General features: G+C 44.0%; 1 protein-coding gene across 4 annotated transcripts in view; it reads right to left on the reverse strand.

Moving 5' to 3' along the window:
• Window positions 1-27,555, reverse strand: part of tox3 (TOX high mobility group box family member 3) — a 134,685-nt gene that overhangs the window by 45,145 nt on the left and 61,985 nt on the right. For all 4 annotated transcript variants that reach the window (XM_068049912.1, XM_068049913.1, XM_068049910.1 and 1 more), the window contains exon 2: window positions 15,834-15,899. In XM_068049912.1, coding sequence (XP_067906013.1) covers window positions 15,834-15,878 — 45 coding nt within the window. In that variant the 5' untranslated portion in view covers window positions 15,879-15,899. The remainder of the gene's footprint in view (window positions 1-15,833; window positions 15,900-27,555) is intronic.

The following is a 27,555-nucleotide window of genomic DNA, read 5'->3' on the forward strand; positions in this document are numbered from 1 at the left end:
GATTTCTGACATGCTCACCTCTTCTATTGTATTCAACTTCTCAGGAGCTGTGCAGCACCAGGAATTTTAACTCTCCCACACTAGATCTTTGCAGGATTTCTTCAAAGAGGTAGAGAAGGAGGTGAACTGGGTGGTTTCATTTTCCTTGGCAGGAAAACACCAACTATCTTCAAACAGTTCACATCCAACTAAAACTGAAAACAATGTTCAAACCCCAAACAGAGAGTTGACTTCCTGACCTCCATAAACCTTGACATGTGGCTTCTATGTAGCCATTTTTCCCCAGGTCACCATGGGTTTTGTTGTTTACTGAGCCCAAAGCACATGACTTCCAGCACAGGTTGTTTTCAAACAACATCTTTTGACAAACTTGGTAAAAAAAAAACACAACCATGGAATCTTTTCATTTTTAACACAAGTCCTCAAAAAAAAGATTTTTTAAATGGAAGCACTTTCGTAACAATATCTCTTGCAAGTTTCTTTTCATACTCCCACTATTGCACCAGTGCAACTTGAGTAGAAACTTGCAAAACTATAATCACAAAGGCACACTGCAACATTTACCTTTCTCATTCCATGAACACTCACCTCTTCCTTTCCTGTCTTGACACCACTCACCAACACCATTTCTTCTCACATCCTCAAAATTGAACATCCTTCTATTCACTTTACAAATGTTCATTCCATCTTGCTTCTTCTCCACCTTTCAGCACATGCACTATATGCACAAGCTGTATACATCTCCATTTATCTTACCAACAGCCACTCACTAACTCGTGCCCTCTATTTCAAAACTGCACATAATCTGAAGGAGAGGACCTAGGCCTTTAGAGGAGTATCCACTATCATAGCCCTAATCCAAGCATAGCACAAAGCTCTGCAGATTAGTGGCCTGAGCAAAGTCATAGGTGTCAGAGAAGGCAAGGTTGGGGCTCATCTGAGCAAGGGTGTTTGCATATTACTTGTAACCCTTCATTCATCTCAACAACTATTCAGCAAGCTACATTGTCAACATTTGTATCCACTAATGCTCAGCCATCCTAACTCTTGAACCTTCACTCTTTCATTTATGGCCCTCTGAGCACTCGGACACTGCAGACGACTTCAGAGAAGAACCATTCTCCTGAGGATGTACTATCATCCATTCGATCTCTCCCAAGTACCAGCACAGACAGTGGCACACCGCATGGGTTAGATAGAGAGCCACAGGATGGCCACATGTGGTGAATCACACCCAGCACATATGTAGCAGCAAGTATTGCTACAGGGACAGTGCAAGAGAGTTCATTGGAAGACAATGTAATCTCCAGCTCTGCTGAGTAGGACAGAAATGAGGACTCTCACAAGCAGTTATACCAGGTATTACAGTCCACTGAGATCTCCACGCTCCTCTACTTCTGGCCTTTCGTGCATTGTCGATTTTCATTACTCCACCATTGGAGGCCGTGCCTTTAGCTGCCTAGGCCCTAAGCTCCGGAATTCCCCCGTTAGCTGTCCCTGCCTCTTGACCTCTCTCTCCTCCTTTAAGATTTTCCTTAAAATCTACCTCTTTGACTAAGATTTTGGTCACCTATGCTAATAACTTATTATGTGGCTAGGTGTCAAATTTTGTTTTGACAAAGCTACTGTGAAGCTCCTTGGGATGTTTTGCTATGTTAAAGGTGCTATATAAATGCAAGTTGTTATTGTGGTATTTAGAATGCCTGTCAAAGAGAGCACTTAGGCTACAAGTGTGCAGTCCGATTCCAGCTTGTGTGGTGGCAACTCAAACGACAGCAGCAATCTGCATTCTTGCTTGGGGAGTGAGGCCATTCATCTCTCACATCTTTTGCTACAAGGTATTAAGGTGGCCTTCCTTCTTCTGCTGCTTTCTCACTTTCCTTCAGTTTTCCTCATCCAATGAGGACTGCTGTGTAGCTCTGTCACCTCCACATGCAGGCCTCTCTGTATGCAGGAGACTCTTTGTGGGGCAGATTGAAGGAAGCTCCCAGACCTGTAAGATATCTGAAACTCTGCATCAGCAGGTCGATGGTGTACTCAATAGTGACCCTGGTGCTCCTGTGGCTTTGATTATATCTGCGTTGCTTCTGCGGGTGGAGAAGGGTGGCAGGGTGTGGGGGGGGGGGGGGGGAGGCCTTAACCAACTCAGAAAATTGAGTGAAGATGGCAGCAGGTGGGAGCATAATAGGAAGTTCTCTACAATAAACCTCAGCACCCACCCACCCCATTCCCATCAAGTGCAGCAGGTTAAAGCCAGCCCTTTAGTGATGAAGATTCAAATTTTGTGTGAAGAGTGTAGGGTAAATCAGAACCATCAAGATCGCCTGAATCAAAATTAGTGCAAGATATCCATTCAGCTTGAAATAAAGACTATCTATAGTCCCAAGTCAATATCGACACCCCAAAAGAGAGTTCAGTAGAGCAGCCCTTCCCTGGTTACATTTTCACAACAAATATAACAATTCAAGGTGAAGAGGGGGGCAAAAATCCTCAACTCCAACAGCAGTCCTTCAGTGAAAATTGGGCACAGGAAGTCCAACAGAGGTGGATGATCTGACATGAGATGGGAATGCCAAGTCCCTACTCAGCTTCCTTCTAGCACAGGCAGCTAGGACCGGCAGAAATAGTGAGCACAACAAAAGTGGCCCCTGACATCAGAGGGGTCAGGGTGGGAGGGGGCAGGGGTACAATTCCCATACTGAGAATTTTCTTAACCCCCACCTAACAGCCTGGTTGCTGGGATGAGCACAGGAGTCCAGGTATGACCCATGGGATTATTTCTACTCTGCTTTGTCAACTCCACAGTTTGAAGATGAAGGGACTGAAGGTACGGTTGCTAAATTTGCTGATGACACAAAGGTAGGTAGGAAAGTAAGTTGTGAAGAGGACAGAAGGAGGCTACAATGGGATATAGATAGGCTAAGTGAGTGGGCAAAGACCTGGCAAATGAAGTATCATGTGGGAAAGTGTGAAATTGTTCACTTTGGCAGGAAGAATAAAAAAGAAGCATATTATCTAAATGGTGAGAGATTGCAGAGCTCTGAGATGCAGAGGGATCTGAGTGTCCTAGTGCATGAATCAATAAAGATTAGTATGCAGGTACAGCACGTAATTAGGAAAGCTAATAGAAATCTGTTGTTTATCGTGAGGGGAATTGAATACAAAAGTAGGGAGGTTATGCTTCAGCTATACAGGGCATTGGTGAGACCACATCTGGAGTACTGTGTACAGTACTGGTCTCCTTATTTAAGGAAGGATGTAAATGCGTTGGAGGCAGTACAGAGAAGGTTTACTAGACTAATACCTGGAATGGGTGGCCTGTCTTACGAGGAAAGATTGGAGAGGCTAGGCTTGTATCCGCTGGAATTTAGAAGAGTAAGAGGCAACTTGATTGAAAAATATAAGATCCTGAGGGGTGTTGACAGGATGGATGTGGAAAGGATGTTTCTTCTTGTGGGAGAATCTAGAACTAGGGGGTCACTGTTTAAAAATAAGGGGTCACCCATTTAAGACAGAGATGAAGAGAATTATTTCCTATCAGAGGGTCATGAGTCTTTGGAACTCACTTCCTCAAAAGGCAGTTGAAGCAGAGTCTTTAAATATTTTTAAGGCAGAGGTAGATAGATTCTTGATAAGCAAGGGGGTGGAAGGTTATCGGGGGTAGGTGGAAATGTGGAGTAATCAGTTCAACCATGAACTTACTGAATGGCGGAGCAGGCTCGAGGAGTCAAGTGGCCTACTCCTGCTCCTCTTTCGTACATTCGTATGTAGTCACCATCAAAGCCAGTTACAAACCAATTTAGGTGCATCAGAGAAGTGCAGAGCAGGATTGTTACAGGTTGCTCCTAATTAGCCAGTTTTCTTTTGCAAATTTAGAAGCAAATTGGCACATATCCACCATTTTGATTCGACTTCATTTCTTTCCACAATTTAAGAGCAACTAACTCTCTATTTGTTTGAAGAGCAACATATACTCCTTCGTGCTCATTGGTTGAGCAATGCACTGACTGCAAAATGTCATTTGAATGAGTTAAGGCTTGTTCAGTGTGACCTTACACATGACATGTACAAGGCATTGAATGTACATTCAACCAGGAAGTAGTAAAATTTTCAAGAAAGTTTCATGGTAAATAGTAAATGATTAACTGTCCGCAAAAGCAACAATTCTTTCTTGGTGAATTTTAAATGATAAAAGCTTTATTGACTTCCCTATTTTTAAAATCAATTTTTAAATGGAATTTTTATAGAACTATGCCAATGAATGTATTCTGTGGCACTTTTTGATCTTTAAACTATTACATGTAGCACTGCATAAACTTCAATAAATCAAATTGAAAGGAACATTTTCTGTTTACTTTAACCAAGTATCAATTGCTATTTCAATGATTCATTCAATAGTGAATCACTGGAGACATCAGTTGGCAGAAGTGATAAAATTGACATTTTCATGGTGATCTGAAATGCAATGACATTCCTACTAATTCATTTTGTGAAAACTGAGATGTGCTAATCTGAGCTCTGAATGAAAAAACACCCTTCCAATCTGAGAAAGGATTGTGCAGGACTAAAAAAACAAAGCCTAGATATTCACTGGAGTAAGTTATGAAGGTGGGGGTGGAGTTTCAAATGGGAAACCGGAAGTCCAGGTTTCACCGCATGCTGTGGAGTTTTAACTGCACATCATGACATATCTCCATGACAGGTTCCACACCCAGAAGTCAGCCTGATTGACAGACATGGCTTCCAGTTGGGCAGGGAGTGCTCTGAAGCAGGCCACAGGACCACCAGGTAGGTCCCCGGGGATGGGCAAGACAGTCCAATCTCTGACCTCAGTGGGAAGAGGCTCCAACCTGGGGGCGGTGGGGATGCGGGGTGGTGCAGGGTCCCATCCCAGACCATGGTGAGGAGTCTGATCTCCAACCCCAGGGAGGGGGTTCCATCTCGTGTGTGGGGTTTCTGATCCCTCAACTCCAGGGGTCCAATCACAACCCCAGGGGTCTTTGCATTGTGGGGGTGGGGAACCAAATGGTGGGGAGCTTGGGGGCCTGGGCTGCAGAGCAGACCTAACCCACAAGCAGTGCTTTAAAGGCACATATCTTTTCACCAGAGCTCTCCTTGCCTGCCTTGAGTTGTCGAGTTTCCTGAAGCGAGGAAAACCTGACCGTCACTGTAAAACCTGCAAAGCAGGTTAAATCAGAGGCTTCCATGTTCATTGACATACTTAAATTGCCAAACCACCTCCTGGGAGCTGGCTGGCTGCCTGCCCCTTGCCCCAGTTCCACAAGTCAGCAGATTGGAACCAGCTTCTCAATTCACACTGAATTTTTCCCAATTTAACCCTTTCCACCCACTCACTCATGGTAAAACTAACCCCCCCCCCCCCACCCCACACACACACACACACACACACACACACACACACGCACACACAAATGTCTTACACAATAAGTGATCACAGCTGGAACTGGACGGTCTCTGAGCAACCGCTGAAAAAAGAGCTTTGAAAAGTTTTTGGTAATTCAAATGCACAAAAAAGCTGCAGAATGAAGCATCATATTGCTAGGTACAGACAAGGTCTGGACATCATAACAAAGCCTTCTGGGACCAAACCAAAACCAGGTATTTTATTCCCTTAGAATTGAAGCCATTCTAGTAGTTACTATCAATCTTAGTGATTAAGTATATCTTTTTAATCGTATTAATACATTGGATTCGTTAGATTCTGAAGTGAAAATCTCCGAGGCCTTCACTCAACTCCTTTTATTTTAGTACAAAAGCACATGATTAATTGCTTTTTCTATTAGAACCCCAGTATCGTTCTTGGGCAATACATCATACAGCAAACAGTTGTTTTTTGTTAATTTTTCGACCAGTTTCTTTTCCTCATTTTCCGTTATCTCCTGAAGTTGTTAATTCTTGGCTGGGATTGCGTCGCAGCATTTCACCCGAGCACTTTGTGTCACTTGACAGGGATTTTTTTTTTGATTGCAGTCAACATCACAGCTAAGGTTTATTCAATCCTCATTTGACCCCCATGTCCCTTCAGGAGGAATTGTTGGACAGTGAAGTGGAGGGCAGGGGGAACTCTGAATGATTTGTTTCCTGCCTAACCTGATGGCAATGAGGCCATTTGTAATGCCCAACTGCTGCTCTTGCTGAAATCAACTAATTCAGCACAGGTCTGTAAGGTTCAGCGACACAAATAAGAATTCTTGTGTCACTAAGGAATCCTTATACTGTGATATTCAATAATTTCTGTAACTATCTAAAAATTTGCAGGTTGTGTATGTGATTGGGGTTCCTGTCACTGTACCTTAATTACAAAATTAATTTACAGTATTACCTCTTTTGCTATATTTGTCAGATACAAATTATTACCCAGTGGAGTGCACATAAAACCTGAGCCCACTGGCAATGTTGTTTTATGAACAGCTATTAATTGTACAATAAATGTAATGACTCCAAACTCTGTTGTTGCAAACTTCTTGTTACAACAGACTGGTCTTAGCTGAACTTGAGGGAATAGACTAGAAATTCTGCAGACTCTTTTGAAGGTAATAAAGTGCGATAGGGTGGGACTTCCGTCGACTGCTTTGGCCTGCCCCTGTCTCCAGGTCTGGGAATGGGATCATTAGAACATTTAAGATGTGTGCTGGTAGCTGCTATGAACTGCCCTAAGGAAGCAGAATTCAGAATGACACCCTGTCACTTTGATAGGGAATTCACCAGGCTCAAATTGTGCCAAAGACAATTGACCAAAAAATTTTGCCAGTTCCCCAGATGAAACAGAGAAGCTATGTTGTTAATATAATTGAGCAATGAATGCCAGTGTCATGAGGGGAAGCCTTGGACACGTTTTGGGTGTGAATAGTTGAACATCTCTCAAAAAAGCTCCTGCTGATGTTGGAATCCAAATTGCAAAAATGAGATTAAACTCAGATTTAAAACACAGTGAGACAACCTTCATATTCAGAGATTTTATAAGAATTGCAGTAGCCTCTGATCAAAGAAACCTAGGCTGCCCTAAAGACGCAACCTCCATCAGCAGGATAAATATGAAAGAAGAGAAACAGGCCAGTAATTCTGAAACTGTTGCCAGACCCTCTGACTTTACGTGACAGAACAAACACACCAAAACATGTCGGACCACTGAGCTGAATTAGCATTCCTGGAGGAAGGCAGGATCATCTGAGGCTGCAACATGATGAGACAGACAACCTTTGGAATCAAAAGTAAGCTCTTGAAAGACTTTTCAGGAAGTCTTTAAATCTACTCCTTGCAATAGACAATCACTGGTGTATTACAATGGGGAAGGAGTTTGAATATAGCACATGGAGCACTAGGGGACCATTCCACATCATGCTCCACACCATGTAATATTAAGCACAGTCCATATACATATTCTTACATTATTAAACGCAAAATACCGCAAGATTCATTTTAACTCCAAAAATAAGGTTTGTATAAAATAAATTCACAGAGAACATAGGAACAGGGTGTAGGAAATTCAACCCCTTGAGCATGTTCTGCCATTGAATTCGATCATTGCCTGCTGTACCTCAACTCCATTTGATCCATGTCCCTTGATACCCATACCTAATAAAAATCTGTCTGTCTCAGTCTTGAAAATTTCACTTTTCTCAGCGTCCACTGTCTTTTTGGGGGAAGAGAGTCCACATTTCCACCACACTTAGTGTAAAAAAAAATTCTTCCTGACTTCAATCCTGACTGGCCTAGCTCTAATTTCAAGATTGTGACCCCTTGTTCAGGATTACCTGTCAGAGGAAATAACCGCCCTGTATCTACTCTAATAAATCCTTGTATCATTTTAAACAACTCAATTAGATCACCTCTGAACCTGCTGAAGTCAATAAAATACAACTCGAGTTGAAGTGCTGAGCCCAGAACTGAACACAGAAGTCCAGCTGGATACTGGCCAAGGTTTTGCACAACTGAAGCATAACTTTCTTGAGGCAAAGGTCAACATTTCATTAACCTTTTTGATGACTATTGTACCTGCCAACTAGTTTTTAGTGATTTGTGTACCTGGACACACTAATATGGTTTGAAGGGGGTAAATTTGGATAGCTACCTAAAATGGGTGCGGGGATTGCGTTGCGTGATTAACCCAGGCCCATTGCTTCCGATGCAGACAGCATGCAAACTTCATGCTACCTTCTCATTTAAAATATTCTAGCACGTAGAACATTGCTAAATGTGCTATTGAGTGGCTGTATGTATCAGCAGGGGGCCCAAGTTTGGCACGTAAAACTACTTAAAGCCAGCCTGCATTACATAGAGGGGTTCTGGCTGGAGCAAGTGCTGGAGGTGGCTTGGGAAGGGTGTCTGACCTGTAAAAAGAGTGATTATACTGCAATAGGGGAGAGATCAGGCTCCAAGCTTCTCTGACGCTGTACTGGAGGCCTTGGTGCAGGAATTAGAGAGGAGGAGAGATGTCCTCTATTTACAGGTTCCCAGGAGAATCTCCTGACAGGCAGTGGGAGCAGATAGCCATTGTGTTCAATACCAGCATTGTAGCTCCAAGGACCTGGATGCAATTCCACAAGAAATTCAATGACCTCACACAAGAGGTCAAGATCAGTTAATGAATGCATCTTCAAATGCCATATTCCACCAACTGAACCAGTAGCCTAACATACTGGTCAGTACAGCATACATCCCCTTTACTCACTTAACAACAATACCTATCAATCATTACCCATACCTAATGTGCATATGCTTCACCTCCCCCTCAGACACTTAGCACTGCTGTAAGCCAGTTACATGGATAGGCTGGAGAAGCTGGGGCTGCTCCCCCTGGAGAAAGGAAGATGAAGAGGCGATTTGATAGAGGTGTTCAGAAATCATGAGGGGTCTGGACAGAGTAGATAAGATAGGGAGAAACAGTTCCCATTGGCGGAAGGATCCAGAACCAGAGGACACCAAATTAAGATGATTGGCAAAAGAAGCAACAACGACGTGAGGAAAAACCTTTTTTACCCAGCGAGTGATTAGGATCTGGAATGCACTGCCTGAAAGTGTGGTGAAATCAGATTCAATCGAGGCCTTCAAAAGAGAACTGGATAATTATCTGAAGAGAAAAGGTTTGCAAGGCTACAGGGAAAAGGCAGGGGAGCGGGACTGGGTGAATTGCTCTTGCAGACATCCGGCACAGACAGAACGGACAAAACAGGACGAATGGCCCCCTTCTGTGCTGTAACCATTCTATGATTTTATGAAGCCTCAAACCCACACCTCACAGCTAGCACACACTGCCAGCTATTGAGCCATGGCAGTCACATCAGCCAAACTGAGTGCACTACACTCACTGTCACATTGCCCTCCCTCTTGCAGGACAAGGTGGGGTATAAATGGAGCAGCACACAAATGTAGTGGGACAAAAGGGATTAGTCTTGGATAGGGCTAAGTAGAGTTAAATAGGGCTCATAGCAGAGTATACTAATAGTCTTAAAACAGGTACTGTAGAGGAGATCGGCATGATGGGATGCCTGACCAATGTCAGTCCTGGGGCTGCAAATTCAGCAACGTGATAATAAAAGGCAAGCAGTCTGTCTAAACATGTTATTCTGTGGGAACGAGATAAAGGGGAAGTGAAGGCCAGACAGTCAGAAAGTAACTAGCAAACTCAAGGCCGGGAACTGAGATAGCAGGGAACATCTGCTAGGCTGGCATTGTCCACTGATCAGGTTATTAACCACAAGATGCATGTTATGAATTAAAGTGGTTATTGATTGGTGACTGTCATAGAATTATATGGTAAAACTAGAAGGTTAAGAACTATAAACATGTGCTGCAAACTATGTATCGCTGAGAAGTTATTTGGGTTACCAGAAGCTTCTCCCTTGCATATGCTTGAATAAATGTCTTTGCTTGCTTAAATCTCACGGACTCAAGAGTGGTCAGTTTAATTCCACAACACAAACGATGGGGGACAGGCACAGCGAGATATCCTTACCCCTATGAAGGAAATGGTGCTTGACCTTATTGGAGCAACCATGACTGAGGGCATGGCCAGCAGCAGGGCTGAAACCATTGAAGATGATGTATGCTCATACCTAATCCTCCTTCTCACATCCCCACTTCTCCCTCATCACACAATTTCTTTCTGATTTACAAGCTGCAAATAGTGTAAGCATTCACCTCTTCCCCTTCTTCCCTCACCACAACTCTATCCTTGTGTGCCTTTCTCCTTTCAGAGAACTGCAACCTGGCCAGGCAGTGGAAGATGAAGAAGAGACTGTCACTCGCTTTCACACTTGCAGCACTAGCTCAGATACTGACACTGCATGTGCTTTGAAGGGTAGCTTAGAGGCAGGATCTCCATGAGTGACGCTCTGGCCACAAGTGGCTTGCAGCCTGGGCAGGGGACAAAAGGTAGCACAAGTGTCAGCTCATCAGAGAGCATGATCTGCTGCAAAGGACTCAGATGAGGACTTCCATGGAGCGGCATTTTAAAGAAGGCTGACGGGCATGCACAGTGAAATCCTTGGTGCATTGACAGGCCTGCCAGAAAGCCTGCAGTCAATGTCAAGGATCACAGAGGAGTCTGGCACCAACTGCTCTTTGCACAGAGCTTGGAGACCACCCTCTCCAGTGTGGAAGTGGTGGCCATCTCCATGATAAAGCTTGCCAACCCACCCATGATACATTATCTGATGGTTCATTCAGCTTTCATTGCAGAACAAGCAGAAGCCGCCCAATTTTTGGGTGCTGCAGTAGATGCTCAGACTGAAGTTGTACAAGCTCAAACTGCTGCCATCATGGCTGTGGATACCAGTGTGCAAGGGGACATGCAGGGTCTCACAGCGGTCCAGAAAGCTATGCTCCAGCAGATTACTAGGATTGTTGAGGCACCACCTCGCCAAAGTGTTAATGGCACCATGCAGCACAAACACTAGCCTCTCTCAGGTTAACAACATTCGTCCTCCCACCACTGCCACTCTGCCAGCGCCCTTGATGTTGTCTGTCAGCCAGCCAGTCAGCCCATACTGTTGCTGTTGAGGTGGTACAGTCTGATACAGGGCCTTCTGGGCTCAGAGTTGCTCGAAGTCACACTGAAAGCCATCTGCAGTCTCTCCCACTGAAAGTCAGCAGCCTTTGACCCGCCATGCTGCAGTCACTGGGGTAGCAGCACTAGTTCAGGCAAAGATACACAGAAGACTGGTACTAAGGGAATACACAAGGGTAATGAGTTGACTTTTGTATGCAATATTGGATGGGTTGATTTATAAAATTAGTTTGGAACGTCTGTTGTTTGGTAGCCAAGGACACTGTAATGGTCTATAGCAGAGGGAAGGTAAAGTGCGAGACAGTCGGTGAATGGGGAATTGGGGTTGGTTTCATTGGCACTGCAATCAGATGAGTCAATCACACACAGCCCAGTCAGAAAAGGAATGTGTTGGATGCCTCCTCCCTTCCTCCTCCCCTGTTTGCCCTATATCTGGTGGCAAGGGCTGTATCCTCATGATAGTGAGGTTATGAAACATGCTACAGACCATGATGCATCTTTGATACATACTCTGGTGAGTACTGCAGGGCTCCTCCAGGGCAATCCAGGTAGCGGCAGTGTTGTTTAAGCACCACAATGGTCTTCTTGAACAGATTTTATGGCTTTTGTTAGTTGAATGCTGCCCATGTATGCATGAGTTGCACAAGGGAGCCATGAGTCAATTGGTCAGCTGGTCAGTGCAAAGTGCTTGTCACCCAGTAGCCATTCTCTGGTCTGCCATGTGGGCTCATACACAGATGGTACTGCAGACTACCGCAGAATCCTGACTGCTGCCAGGATATCGAGCATTGACTTGCATCATGCGCTGAGTATTGTTGCACACCAGCTGGACTTTGAGGGAGTGAAATCCCTTCTGGTTGTAATATATTTCAGAATGTGGTTGTGTAACATCTGTAATTCTGGTGCTACAGGTGCAGTTTTGGCTTCAAAATGGCATCTCTGACACATGGGCACTTTTCTGGTGCAAGCTGTGCCAGACTCCATATTGGATGAGGTATCAGCTTGGGCACGGGGAGTGCGTGCCAGAAATATGCAGAGTCGGCAGATTGTGACATCAGTCAGCACATAGCACTGATTTGACACCAGTGCTGTCATTTTGGGGCTCAACGCTCCAGATAATGCCCGCTCTTAACTGCGCACAGCTGAACATGCATTCAGCAGCAGGCATTCACAAAGCAACATACATGCCGTCAATGACACTCACACCATGGGGAAGCCTGCAATCCTTACAAAGCCATATGCTTGCTCTGCCTGCTTCTCTCTGGCAAGAAAGAATGAAATGTATTCAGTTCTCTTGGATTGCGGAGTCTCAGTGACTTCCCTTATGCAACAGTGGATGGCAAACTGCGAGATGTTGCAAATATCGCCTGCTCTAGCCTGAAAGGAGCCTGACGCATAAAGGCCATGGTCACCTTCACAGCCACTGGCAATGCCATCCTCGCCCTACTCTGAGGTCACAATTCCAGCTGCAACATGTGGCAGATTTCAGTGAGCACCTGTTTAGTGAAATGGAGACATCTAACAGACTGCCCCTCGCTGAGATTGAGATAGGAGAATTGCTCTCCTATCGACCGACCCTGGGTGGATATGGCCTCCTGCTGAAAACCCTTTTCCCATCCTCCTTCCTCTTCCAGCAGCTTGTCCTCCTCTGTCTCACCTTTCCTAATTCTCCCTATGATGCTGCAGGCCAAAGGGGATAGAAACTACTGCCTCCGTGTTCGGGAGCAAGTGGTTTGAGAAGAACACTTCAAGTCAGAGCTAAGTCCTTCAGCATGTGCAACATCACTCCCTGTAGAACTCGCCAACTTTAAATAACAGGACAACAGCCCATGGAAATCAATCAACAGCTGATCTGAAAGTGGTTGATAATTCCTTTAAATGGCACTGGTGGGGCCAGGGTCCTTCCAGCTGCTGAAGTGTGTGTGTGTGTGTGTATTTGCATGCATTTTCCCAAGAGTCAACAACAACTTGTATTCTCCAGTGCTCTTAACATAAGAAAATGTCCCAAGGTGCTTCACAGGAGCGTTATAAAACAAAATAGGACACAAAGCCACTTAAGGAGATATTAGGTCAGATGACCAAAAATGTGGTCAAAGAGGTAGGTGTTAAAGAATGTCTGGAAGGAGGAAAGCAAGGTGGAGAGGTTTAGGGAGGGAATTCCAGACCCTTAGGGACCAGACAACTGAAGGCACAGCCGCCAATAGAGGAGCAATTAAAATCTGGGATGCTCAGAATTAGATGAGGGGATGGTGGAGATTACAGAGACAAGGAGGAGCAAAGCCATGGAGGGATTTGAAAACAAGGATGAGAAAATTAAAAATGAGTGTTTCAGTAGCAGATGAGCTAAGGTGGAGGTGCAGTCATGCACCGTTATGGAGGTGGAAATAGGCAGTCTTAGTGATGGCAAATATAACTTTAAAGAATTGTGCTTGTGGAGAACCCAGTTGCTAAAAAGTTTCATTCATGATTTGTTGTGGACAGAGAAGTCATAATTGATGGAAGTAAATAAGAAAAAGGAATAGCACCAAAGAACTTTATAAAAAGGTGCAAAGTAGAGCTGTGAAGACTTTTCAAAAGTTGCTTCAATTATATAAAAATCATACACAAAAGTATTAATGGACTTACACCACCCAGCTCATCTCTATTTTAGAACTTAATACAACCTATTTTCTATTCAAAAGGTTTAGATCGGCCATTTCTCCCCATCACTACCTAAAGATAAAATTGATACATAAATTCTGCCTAATGTTATCCAATATATATATTAATTATATATTATATATATATTAATTAGCCCAAGCCAAGTGGATTCAGAATAACACTTTAAACATATTCTGCATAGTTCTTACTGCAACAGTCACAATGAAGACAGAAAGGTTTTTAGTGTTTTTAATTAAAGATTCCTTAAAACGAAATTATGGCATTTTCATCTAATGCTTACTGGTAATTTTGCTGAAGGCAAAATCCGAAAATGACATCAATTATAATCCTCTGTAATAGTGTATAAACATACAAACTAAACTAATTCTATAAAGGAAGTGGTGCACCTATGTTCTAGATAATACACTGCATGCTTTTTTTATTCATTCAAGGGATGTGGGCGTCACTGGCTAGGCCAGCATTTATTGCCCATCCCTAATTGCCCTTGAGAAGGTGGTGGTGAGCTGCCTTCTTAAACTGTTGCAGTCCATGTGGGATAGGTACACCCACACTGCTGTTAGGAACGGACTTCCAGGATTTTGACCCAGTGACAGTGAAGGAACAGAGATATAATTTCAAGTCAGGAAGGTGTGTGGCTTGGAGGGGAATTTGCAAGTAGTGGTGTTCCCGTGCATCTGCTGCCCTTGTCCTTCTAGGTGATGGAGGTCGTGGGTTTGGAAGGTGCTGTCTAAGGAGCCTTGGTGCATTGCTGCAGTGCATCTTGTAGATGGTACGCACTGCTGCCACTGTGCATCGGTGATGGAGGGAGTGAATGTTTGGTAGATGGGGTACCAAACAAGAGGACTGCTTTGTCCTGAATGGTGTTGAGCTTCTTGAGTGTTGCTGGAGCTACACTCATCCAGGCAAGTGGAGAGTATTCCATCACACTCCTGACTTGTGCCTTGTAGATGATGGACAGGCTTTGGGAGTCAGGAGATAAGTTACTCGTCACAGGATTCCTAGCCTCTGACCTGCTCTTGTAGCCACGGTATTTATATGGCTACTCCAGTTCAGTTTCTGGTCAATGGTAACCCCCAGGATGTTGATGGTGGGTGATTCAGCGATCATAATGCCATTGAATGTCAAGGGGAGATGGTTAGATTCTCTCTTGTTCAAGATCGTCATTGCCTGGCGCATGTGATGCGCAAATGTTACTGGCCACTTATCAGCCCAAGCCTGGATATTGTCCAGGTCTTGCTGCATTTCTACATAGACTGCTTCAGTATCTGAGGAGTCACAACTGGTGCTGAACATTGTGCAATCATCAGCAAACATCCCCACTTCTGACCTTATGATTGAAAGAAGGTCATTGATGAAGCAGCTGAAGATGGTTGGGCCTAGGACACTACCCCGAGGAACTCCTGCATTGATGCTAGTGTGGTTTATTAGGTTACATCTGAATGCAGCAACAAACACACTAAAACTGGTGCTCAAGAGAGACACATGCCATCAGGATGTGGGGGTTGGGGGGGGGCGTGCATACTGGGGGCATCAATTACACCCCAGGATGTAGAGCACTAGTCCTGAAGAGGACAAAGGTCAGCCACCAAGGTCGCTAGCTCTGGGTAAGTCCTGATAAGGGTGGGGGTTGATGTGTGGGGGTGAGCAGTAGCTGGTTGTAGCCTGCAGCATTAATGTCATGCAGATCACACCTGCTCTTCCAAGCTCCACATTCACATAAATATTTTTTAAGATTACATTTTTGTGACTGCTTCCTGCAGGCCCTTAAAGGGCCTCTGGTTTGGTTGCTTTAGGTCTGAGAAAACTAACCACAACGTGTACAGAACATGCTGAGGTCAGTCATGATCTAACATGGGAAAAGGAGCTTAAACCAGCAGTGTGCCCTGGATTTGCACAGGAAATACGCCCAAGGTTTTCGGCATGCACGTTGGATGACTCGAGAGCACCCTAACCACTTTTGCATGCAGGACTGTCCCAGTGCAGACTGAGCATGCACATGCCACATTGGACCATTTAGTGCCCATTTTTCACCTGTAAAATGAGCCGGATGCGATCCAGTTTCTAGGCCTGTAATTTTAATGTAGTACACTTCCGAACAACATATATTAACAGAAATAATAAAACAGAATCATAATCTACTTGCCTCATTGCTTGTCGAGAAAGCATGGCTTGGGTCTGCCATATTCATGTAGTTATTGTTCCCTGCAAACTGGAATAGAAAGAAAATGAAATGAGGTTTACAGTCACTCCATAAACTGCTAGTTGACTTCGAAAAGCTAATGGAGCAAGCGGATCCCCATGATCCTCCTAATAGGTTAACCTGTAATCACTATTTTGCATTGTTGGCTTAAATTTGGATCACAAAACACTGAATTATTTGTGAGTGATTCAAAATGTTTACAAATGTTAAAGATTAGAAATATATGATTTACATGTAAACTTCACATTTCTTAAATACTTTGTCACAACCATTGATTGAATTCTGGTGCATATATTACAAAGGGGCATCTAAATACTAAAAATAGATACATTACAATATGTCAGTTGGCTTGCCATTAAATTTCATTGCCATTTGGTTTGAAGTAACAACTTTGCTTTATTCTATAATCTAGTTGTCGCTTCAACATAAATGCATTTCTCAGTAAGGCTATTGCCTAACACTATTTCTGTTGACAATGCAAAGATCATAGGAACAAATTTACCACTAAATCATTAAACTATTAAATTAAATCAAACTCTCACACCATTTGTGTTATTGACGATATTTTGTTGATGAAAACCAGGCCTGTAATGGTAGATATACTAGATTTAAAAAATATTTAAATTGGACTGGACCTTGGCACTGCTACTAATGGACAGTTTATGATGACTTAATTATTTTGAATGATGAAGTGTAGCTTTAAATAATGTACCATTAGATTTACTGTGACCTACAGATTGGCATGAGTGAAGTTTCATTCACACTGGTTTTTAAGACTACTTTTTAAAGCAAGAAAACAGTGGAACCATTCTTGTTGGCAACTACAGGGTGAATTATAGCATCTTCAGGACTACGTCAACATGCACTGCCATTTTCACGTTGTGAGGAACCAATACAACTTGACACCTGTGAAATATTTAACAAGTGAACCTATGAAATTGATATAATTTAAGTACAGGATCGTGACTTAAATAGTATGTAAATGAGGAAGATAAGCAGCTTTGTAATTAAGCAATATTGCAACAACATGGGACATTTTTTCCTTGCTGTGATATCATGGGAGACATAATAGTAAGAATAATGTGGTACAGATTATATTTTGTGAAACAATTTTATTTACATGATTGACTGAAAAAATTAGGGAGGAACCAATAAATGTATTTTAATTGAAGATTAAAGGAGCAAGACACTCAAGAAAAACAAGCTTCCATTTATATAGCACCTTATCACTTCACTTGGAATGTCCCAAAGCGCTTCATGTACAGTGAGTAACTACTCTGGTGTAGATGAATACATCAGTTATCCGATGCACAGCAAGACCCCACAAATAGTCATGACTTGAATGGCCATTTAAACTATTTTAGGTGGTGTTAACTAAGGGAAGAGCATTGGTTGGACACCTTTCTAGTCTTTCTTCGATAGAACCATGCTATTTTTAATACCTTCCTGAACTGGCATATGTGGTCCAAGTTTAATATGTCACCCAAAGGACAGCTTCTCCAGCAGCACAGAAATCCATTAGTACTACACTGAAGTGTTAGCCCAGATCAACTGTTCAAGCCCTAAGGCCTGATACCTAGATTGGGCCACATAACACGTGCAAGTGTGGCAAAACAAGCCCCAAGTTCACTGATGCGGGGAGACCAGTTCTGTGCCAAACTGCAAGGACAGAGTCATCTGCATGCTCAGAGCAGGCAGCTAGGGACTTATAAAGAGGGCACAACTGTCATGTCCACCCTGACAGGAGCCTGGAAAATTACAGTACCCCTGTGTCATTCCAATTAATATCAGACTGTAGAATTATGGAATGTTTGCAGCTAAAGAACTTTTTAAAAGTAGTCTTACTATGGTGATAATTTTAGTACAGAAATGTTCCTGTGCTCCTCAGCTCAGAAGTTAAAGTACATCTCACAAAATTATGAATTAATATTCCATAAATATTTAGCTACTCTTGGATATATTTTCCTTCTTTTGTATGAAGTTAGAGAGTGCTGATTTTACTGAGCACCCATCAATCAAGTTGACAGGTGATCCATGATTCCCTTTGGTGGTTTCATGCTCCTTTAATTCATAAGTCGTAGAGAGGAACTTGCCAGTCAGCACGTACCTGCACTGATGGTCGGGTCCAGTCTTCTCAAGCAGCTAACAAACTGCTTAACTAGTATTTATTGTGAAATCCAGCAATACTGCGAGGAGATCACAAGGCTTCTGTAATAGATGAGTGCATTGTTTGTAAACTACAATTTTTCAGACTGTGACCTTGGTACCCTTATTGATGACCTTTTCAGAGTATGAGGGTAATCCACTCATCAAGGACAGTATAGGGTTGCGTGAATATGGATTACTGAGTGTGTCAACTCCAATCCAGAAACTCCAAAATTTTGTGAAGACTTCAGGAAAGTTTTCATGATTTGAAGCAAGCAACACAGGTAATGTAAACATAGGTCTGCAAATACAGCTTCCTTAAGAGCATATATTTGAATTTGGAATTTTAATGAACTGTACAATTTCTGAAGGAAAATGACAGCAATTTCCTCACGTGTATTTCAACGAAGATTATCAAGAATGACAACAAAATTAAAACATGGAAATAGCCCAGTCAGTGTTGGTGTTTATCCTACATATAAGCAGCAGCCCTAACTCCATGTGCCAACTTTGTTCCCGTACCTTTTTATTCCCTCTTCTTACATCTACCCATTCTTAAATGTCAGCGTGTTCCCTGGTTCCATGATGCATGCTACTGCCTCAGGATGACAGCATTCATCCTCCCACCACTGCCAAATTGCCAGTGCCATTGCTGTTGCCTGTCAGCCAGCCAGCCCAGACTGCTGGCGCACATGCTGAAGTGATGCAGTCCGAAGCCAAACTTCTAGGGCCAGAGCTGCTCAAGGCCATCCTCCAAGGCTATGTGCAGTCTACCCCAATGTAAGTCATCAGCCTTCCACCAGCCTGCTGCAGCAACTAGGGCAGCACTGCATAGGAGCATGAGACCAGGCAGCACTTGTGTAGGAGCACTAGGACAGGCAAAGGCAGCCGCAAGACTGGCACTAAGGGAAGAGTGAATAGTTCAGCTTTTTATGTACTATTGGAAGGGTTGTTGGATAAAATTAAATAGGAAGGTTTTTATTTCAAGATTGTGTGATGGTCTGCAGCAAAGAGATGGAAAAATGGGAAATTGTGGAGCAATAGTGATGTGGTGATAAGATTTTACAGGAAGCAGAGCCTGAGTAGCTGGTCACAGATAGCCAGTCCAGAGCGAAAGGGTCCTGGATGTTTCCTCCCTTCCCCGCTCCTCCGTCTGAGGTGGACGCTGAAGGCCTGGTGGCAAGGGCTGCACCCTCCTGACAGTGAGGTTGTGGAGGATGCACCAGACCACCACAAATTTGGACACATGATCTGGCGAGTACTGGAAGGGTCCACCCACGCAGTTCACGTAGTGGAACCATAGTTTCAGAATGCCAATGGTTTGCTCCACAATGTTCCTGGTGGCTCTCATTGTAGGCTGTTCACACGTGGTCGGGTGGCAGAGGGGAGTCATGAGCCAGGTATAGAGCCAGCATTCAGCCTCTGGTTCATCTTGGTGGCTCAGATATGGAAGGTACGGCTGACTGCCGTAGGATGAAAGTGTTGTGGCTGCTGCCGGGATAGTGGATGTTCACCCACATGGTTGCACACTAACTGCGGTATTTGTGGTGCATCTCCCTGTTAATATGTGGGGCCAGCAGAGCCACATGCGTTCAGTTGATGGCTCTGCACACCATTAGGAATCCCACTAGCCTGACAAAGCCACAAACCTGTTCCTCCTGCTTTGAGACAAGACTATGAAGGTGTACAAGGCCTCTGTCGCCTCCCTGATGCAGCAATGGATGGACAACTGTGAGATGTTGGCAATGTTGCCTGCTCCTGTCGGGAAGCATCTGCTGGTGTTGAAATTGAGGGCCACGGTGATCTTCATGGCCAATGGCAGCACTGTCCTCACCCTGTTGTGTGGCTGTAGGTCCAGTGGTAAAATGTCACACACTTCAGTGACCATCTCCTTGGTGAAATGCAGCCGCCTTAGACACTGTTCCTGGCTGAAATGGAGCTGTCGGGGTGGGGGGGGGGGGCAGCGTTGGTGGTGAGTGGCGGTGTTAATTCCTCCTGCCCTGTGCAAACTGTGCAGAACAGAAGTTAAATTGTGCCATGCACTTTACTGTTTGAATACCACCCTGTGACTATTTTAACATTGGGTGGTTGAGGTGTCAGCCTGCCTGACTCAGACTGCACCTCATAAAAAAGGCAAATTGGGATCCGATTGCCCAGATATTGCCCGAAGGCAATTTTGACAGCCTTCTGGCTGGACCATCTGCTACGGAGGCTCCGACTAGTAAAACCTGATAAGCAAAGGCTTTAAATGGTAAATACAAAATTTAACTTTGCAGGGCCAGGAGGAGTGGGAGTGGGAGTGCTTCTGCAGGCTGCCGAAGAAAAATTTGGGCCTTTGCAGGCCTGGGGTCTTCCTGTCCCCAACACCCCACCTCCCCATAGCACCCCCCACCACCATTTCCACTGCAAACCCTTTGCACTAGCTCACTGAACTTATCCGAGTGCCAACAAGTGTCTGATATTCATGAGGTCCCTGTCCGTTTTGGACAGGTTGATGAAATGTTAATGAGGCCTGATTATTGAAATCAGCTGGGTGTCCTATTGCAACTCAGGGGCAGGAGGTTTGGCACCTTTCCCTTGTTTTTTTCTCTTGGATTTTAAATCCCCATTAGTGAATCTGCTTTGTATATGCTATTCCTTCAAATTCCTTCCTTAAGGATCAAGCCCATAACTGCATACAGCACCTCAACTGCAGTCTGACAAAGCAATTCATTGCAGTTGAGATGTTTCCAAAGTGCTATGTAAATTTGTGTCATTCTTTTCTCATATGCACATTACACCCTGCTGTTCACAAACTGACAACAGGCATGACTGGATGTAAATAACTACCTTTCCAAATTTATTCTCCCTGAGGAAAGCTGCATGTGTTTCTCTCCACCTGGATTCAACAGTCATTAGCAAGCAGTTAGCAAACGCTTAACCATTTTACTTTCTCTCTTTGCTTTTGTCATTTGCCTTTCCACACTTTGCCCATGGGAGCAACGCTGAAAGTGGCAAGAATTACTATGTTGGCAGTAAATCTACAATCACAATCAGTAATCCTCACTTCTCTGATCTTGTTGCACTCAAGGAAAATATAAACCCAAACCCCATTTACTGACATCAAAGAGTTCCATAAGAGAACAACCTGAACAGCGGCAAAGCCATTCACCTTGTGCAGAAAATGATGCAGCCTGTGATGGTAGGAGTGATATTTTAAACAAGTCTGCATAGTTTTCCAGCTCCATTGTCAGATTGTCTTTATATTTAGGCATCTGATAGGAACAATCAAGAGTACAGATGAAGGTGGAAACAAAGTCACGGCAAACAAACCTGGGATACTATGGAAGTTGGCAGATCGAATGTGACTCTGACAGATGTTTGATTATTAGGGTTGCCAGCTGCGGTTGGGTGTAATCCTGGAGGTTTCATCACATGACCCCCCACCTCTAATATCCCCGCCTCCACACTGCAGCTATTGGTCCATCCTCCAGGTGAATTGCCTTCCCAGGCCAATTGAAAAGGGAACAGATTCTTTATTACCCAATTGGAATAATCTTGATTGTTAATGAAGCAGCCTTCTCCATTCGCCATTTCCAAGATTTTTAGAACGAATAAGTGTTCAAATGGTCCAACAAAAGCATAATTTTAATGTCCTTATGATTTTTCTCCTGGCTTATCCTAGAGATCAATGTTCAATTTCTGGAGATTCCAGGTCAATCCTGGAAGGCTGGCAACCCTATTGGTTATGGAAGTAATGTGTAAATTTTTTTAAGCATTGTATTTTACTCTACTTATTGTAATCATTGAAATATACATAAAATTATCAAATGGTTGATTCTTACAAAAGTCTATTATCACAAACTCTGAATTACACGGGACTTGGGCATAACAGGCACATGGCTTCAAAAGCAAATTTCCTGGCTCTACACATTGTTAGTTCACCATCTTTTCCCAGGTCCAAAAGCAGATGTTGGCCTGGGCGGGAGATAGGACCATGGCTTGAGTTCAGAGGTTTCGGATGCGAACGATGAAAATCAACTGAAATAACCTTAAAAAGAGAAACGTGGAAATCATATGACTCAGTAGCAAAGTGGGGAGACAAGAGCAGCTCCGTTTAAAAAGCAGACTCTGGTTGTCTGGTTTCTTCCTTTTTAATGTTTCCAGACCATGCAGCTAAAAAAGCAGACACATAGCAACTCTAATGATTTTAGTTAAACAAATATTATAATAGAATTATCTCAGAAAGCTAAATGGTTTAGGATTAAGAAAGAAGACACAGTGAAATGAAAAGCAAGTTTAAAATGTCTGCTGAACAGTTAAGTGTGCGAATGTAATTAGTAGAGGAACTACAGCTAATCAGCTGTGAATTGTGTCCATTAATTATTGTTTCCCCTGGAGAAATAAGAAGCTCGGTGACATTGTTAACACCGCACTGCACGGATAAGGGTGAAAACAGGGCCTCATGCCATTTGATAAAACAGGTGGCTTCATTAGTGCAAGGACTCTGCAGAAAAGCCCTCACCTGAAACGCAAGGTCTGCTTTGGACAAACAGTCATTATCCAAACCAACAAACTGCTGAAGCTCAACAAGCTCAAAATGACCTTTGACCCAGAGCACTACAAGAACACCCAGGCTTCTGGGATTAATTTAACCCCCACCTATCGGTGATGGGGAAAAATATACTCCCAACAGGCATAATTATAGACTTGCACTAATTTATTTTTGAAAGCAGAGTCAGAATGCAAAATTTGTAATGTTTCCACAGGAGAAAATATAGTTGGTTACATTCTGCTCAACTGACTGGCAAATAATTGCCAGCCCTGGCAAGGACAAAGGCTGATAGGGACATCAATTAAGGATGAACAGTGGGTTATTTTTTTTTAAATAATTTTTTCATCATGCTCACAGTCTGCCTGATTGAATGAAATGCCAAATTAAATTAACAGAGATTGCTAAGCCTGGCATGCTGTGCAGAAACTGGGTCAACACAGACAATAAACTGTCTGTAATTAAAAGATGAGAAGACTGACTAATGCTACTTCAGCCTGATTAGTACAAACTACACAATATGCACTAAAAAAATCTTTTGGCGATGGCAGGAGGGCCAAAGCATCCATATTATGCAGGAACACATGCTCAGCCGTCAGGTGTACTATTGAGATTTAATACAATAATGAATGTCAAATGTTGCCTCATTTTATACTTGTAGATTAAATTCAGTAGTAAAACACAATGTAATGTCTATCTACAATTGATCAGCTAGCTAGAAACAGAAAAAGGGATTACACAAAAGCTTTAGCTCAGCAGGTCGGTTTAGTACACATATGGCACATTGCAATTTACATTATTGAACACAAGTAAATCCTTTGTTTTCTGCATGTCAACAAGGAATCTGAAGGAAGTCAAACACTTTGATCATGAAGAAAAAGTAGTTTCCACTTTTTCCTTCAAAAAATGCTTTAGTACTACATGTAATAAATAAATGTGAATAGATTTTTAAAAATCAAACATAAATGTTTTCAGACAAGCTATTTTCCTTTTTTAGGGCCACATTTAAAGAGCTTTAGACCTCCTACTCCCAGCACTCCAGCAGTTCCACCATTCTTAACTGGTTGCTAGATGCTGAATAACAAACCAGGTTAATTCACCTTCTGATATTCCCTGCCTGCTTGTGGGGTAGCACCACTCCCTGGGCTGGATTTTAAGAGCCCGCTGCTGATCTCGGTGGCGAGCTCATAAATCGGTGGCCGGCGCGGAAAACTGCCCCAATCTCAAGCACGGTTGCTCATTTAAACAGTCGGAGTGGTCCGTCACCCGCCCCCCAATCTCATGGAGGGGTGGGTTGCCCGTCCCCGGCAATGGCATCAGCTGCCTGTGCGCAGGCATTGGTGACATTTTTAAAAGGCAGCCAGCCCTACCACTCAATTTAAAATTTTAAAGTCCTACACCCCAAAATTAAATAAATAAATTTCTTATGCCTCTTTCTCACCCCCGCAATAACAATTACAATAACTATTTGTCCTTCCCCCCACACCCCCCCCCGCAAAACACTTACCTTTTACATCTGACTTTCCCACGCAAACAAAGTTTAAGGTTCACCCTTCTCACCATTGTCTACATCCAAAACGTATATTTAACCCCGTTCCCCCCTCCCGCACTGAAAAACTTATCTTCTCCCCACTCCCCACCAGTGTGACACCACGCTTCCCCAGACGGGGATCTGAAGGTGCGGGAGTGCCGGCTGCCGTGCCAATGAGCGCCATGCGGTCATGTGACCACTCAAGGATTGCAAGGATAGTGGGAGGAGGCAAACGACAGTGGGTGTGCCTTCTACCTGGCTGTAATTTGAAGGCAGATATAAGGGAGTTATTTATTGCCTCGATGTTTCAGCTCACTAGCAACAGAGGGCTGACTTGCCACGCTCTGCTTATTTATTATTCAGAAAAGCCACAACTTATACACCTGTAGGTCTCATACACCCAATTTGTCTAGTACCCCCACGGGAAGAAGAGCAAAGAGAAACACTAAGAAGGGTTCTTTTCCCTCAACTCATGATGCCTGAGTGCCAGCAACAGGCAGAACAAGAAGGTTCCGAATGATAACATTGATGAACGGCCTGATCGAAGACGGGCAATGGCACGTCATCGCATCCTCAGGACAAGGACAAATTACCATCAAATATCGGAGAGGCAATGCCAGAGACACCTAAGGATGTCACATGAATGGCCACAGAAATTTGTAGGCTCCCGTAGTCACTTGGCTTTGGTGAAAATCCCATGCCAGTTGCCCTGAAGGTGACTGCTACACTCAAATTTTTCTCCAGCGGCTCCTTCCAGGGATCCACGAGCGACATATGTGGTATCTCACAGGCTGAGGCCCACAGGTGCATCAAAGAGGTGACCAATGCTCTTTGTTGACATGGCAATGATTTCATCTACTTACCTGTAGATGAGGACAGCCAGGCAGCAAGGTCTGTGGCCTTCAGCGCCATCGTTCGGTTGCCTAGAGTGCAAGAGGTGATCGACTGTACTCATGTACCATTAGAGCTCCCTGGGACCAGCCTGCCTTCTTTGTGAATCATAAAGGCTTCCTCTCTTTAAGTGTACAGCTGGTTTGTGACCACAGGAGAAGAATCATGCATGTTTGCACACGTTTCCCAGGGAGCTGTCATGACTCCTACATTTTGAGGAACTCGCAGCTGCCAGCAATTTTCGAGGAACCAGCCAAAATGGACTGATGGTTACCCACTTTGTGCGTGGTTGACGACACCAGTACGTCATCCCAAAGGTGCTGCTGAAGAGAGGTACAATGTTGCTCACGCATCCACCAGAGCCTTCATTAAGCACATCATTGGTATGCTGAAAATACGATTCTGTTGCCTTGACCGGTCTGGAGGGACTCTTCAGTACGCACCACAGAAGGCGTCACGAATAATCATTGTCTGCTGTGCCTTGCACAACCTTGCAATTAGACACGGCAATATTCTGCAGGCGGAGGAACAGGAGGAACACCAGTCCTCCTCAGATGAGGATGACTATGAAGAAAGTGAGGAGGAGGACAACAATGACAATGATGCTGTCATTGATATGAGAGCCATGGAGACACATGCAAGGGACATCAAGGAGAACCTCACTTATGCAAGTTTCAGCCAACAAAAAGCCACATCATCAAGGAACGTTGGGAGGAGAAGCATAACAATTCGCCACAGAAATTCTCTTTTGCATGAGGTCTTATTCATCCCTGCAATCTTAAAGCATTGCTGCACTTTCAGGTGATTGGCATTTTAAATCATCCATGGGCTAGGATCAATATGACTACACACCACTGCAAGCAGCGTTAAGTTATGACTGTAGAAAACAAAAGTAAGACATGACAATATTGGAAAACATTATTAATCATCAACAGGGAAACAGCCATCATTGAAGATTGAAGGCTCAAATTCCAATGAGATATGGGCACTGGATATTTCCTGAGATGCTTTGCAAACATCATTGAGTTCCTGCCATAGGCCTCCAGAAAACTGCTTTGTATCAATCTGTAACCAAGCAAAACATTGCCGAGAATGGATCAAATTTTGCATGAAATAAAAATGTATGAATAAATCTTTTCAATCGTGACAATTTGTACATCACCCATGCCACTTTCGTGATCAAAACTCTTTCAATTTCCTTTCTCTCCCACTATGTCTAGGTGCTACCCTGACATTAGCAGCTGAAGTGGAAGCAGTATGCTTAGTGTGCTGCTCCTGGTGGGCAGCCTCTGGAGGAAATGGGCCTTGATGGCTCCATCCTACTGGGGGTCTGCAGTAATGGTGCTTCAGTATCCCCCGTTTGCTCACCGGCTGACAGTAAGGGGGGGTCAATGTCTGGGGGGAGGATGAGACGCCGCTTACCCTAGGGATGTCCTGAGAGGAAGGTCCTGGGGCAGTTGGCACGCGCTCCTTCTCCAGCTGTGTGCACAATGGCACCTGCCTGTCTCCCTGAGGGGAAGGGGCACCCAGAGGGAGGTCCGGGTTTTTTGTCCCCCTCTCGCTTAGATTCTGCTGCATGAAGCCCACAGTAACAGCGATGGAGTACAGGTCAGAACGCATATGGCTTGAGTGCTCAACCAGACTCACCACGGAGCTCACCAGACTCTTGATTGAGGAAGCCTTATGCTCAAATGCCTGGGACATGGCAGACATCATAGCTTGCATGGATTCCACCATGGCATGCACAAAGCCATGCATGACCTCAGGCATCTCTGACATATTTTCCACATGACTTTGCTGCACATCCAGCAGACTTCTCGTAGCAACAGAGGATCATCATTAGTGTGAGACTGAGCAGGGGCCTGGTACCCAGCAGTCCTCCGATTGTCAGAGGACCTAGCTGGCATATGCTCCCTCAGCTGTTGGGAAGTGTATGTGTTGTGCACATCAGTTTATGACCCAGATTCTAATCTTAAACCGCCCCATGTGGATGTATATGCGCTGGCAGAGGTGGGGCATTGGCTTCTTCTTATTCTCCAGAGGAGGATTTTTGGGCCACATGGCATTCTGCAACTTGTATGCAGGCACCTGCAGTGGAGACACAAACAGAGGCACTTTAAGCATGGGCTTCACATGAGTTCAAACAATTTCCTTCAATTTCCACATATGGCTGCAAAAGCAGAGATGGCACTTCATCCTTATGCCTTCTGGCTCCTGCCTTGCCATCTCTGCTCACCCTGCCTCCCTCCTCTCTCGCGATATCCAAATCCTCCTCCTCAGCTGTGGTCAGCAACCTGATGTCAGGGACCCCTCCTCCCGTCTTAACACACTTGTGCTGGTTGTGGCTTCGTTTATCCTGCAGCAGACAATGCAGATTAAATAAAATGGCAAATGATGCATCACAACCATTGAGTACATGCATCAACATCACTCATTCTGCATTGGCTTGTGCACGACACACCCAATCACATAAACAACATCGATCTTCATCATTTAATGAATGCCACCAAGGCTGCTCATTCATTCAACTGCATTCCTTGTGTACCCTCTGCCTTAAAGACACGGAG

This window comes from Heterodontus francisci, chromosome 17 (assembly GCF_036365525.1).
Source record: "Heterodontus francisci isolate sHetFra1 chromosome 17, sHetFra1.hap1, whole genome shotgun sequence".
NCBI classification, from domain to species: domain Eukaryota; kingdom Metazoa; phylum Chordata; class Chondrichthyes; order Heterodontiformes; family Heterodontidae; genus Heterodontus; species Heterodontus francisci.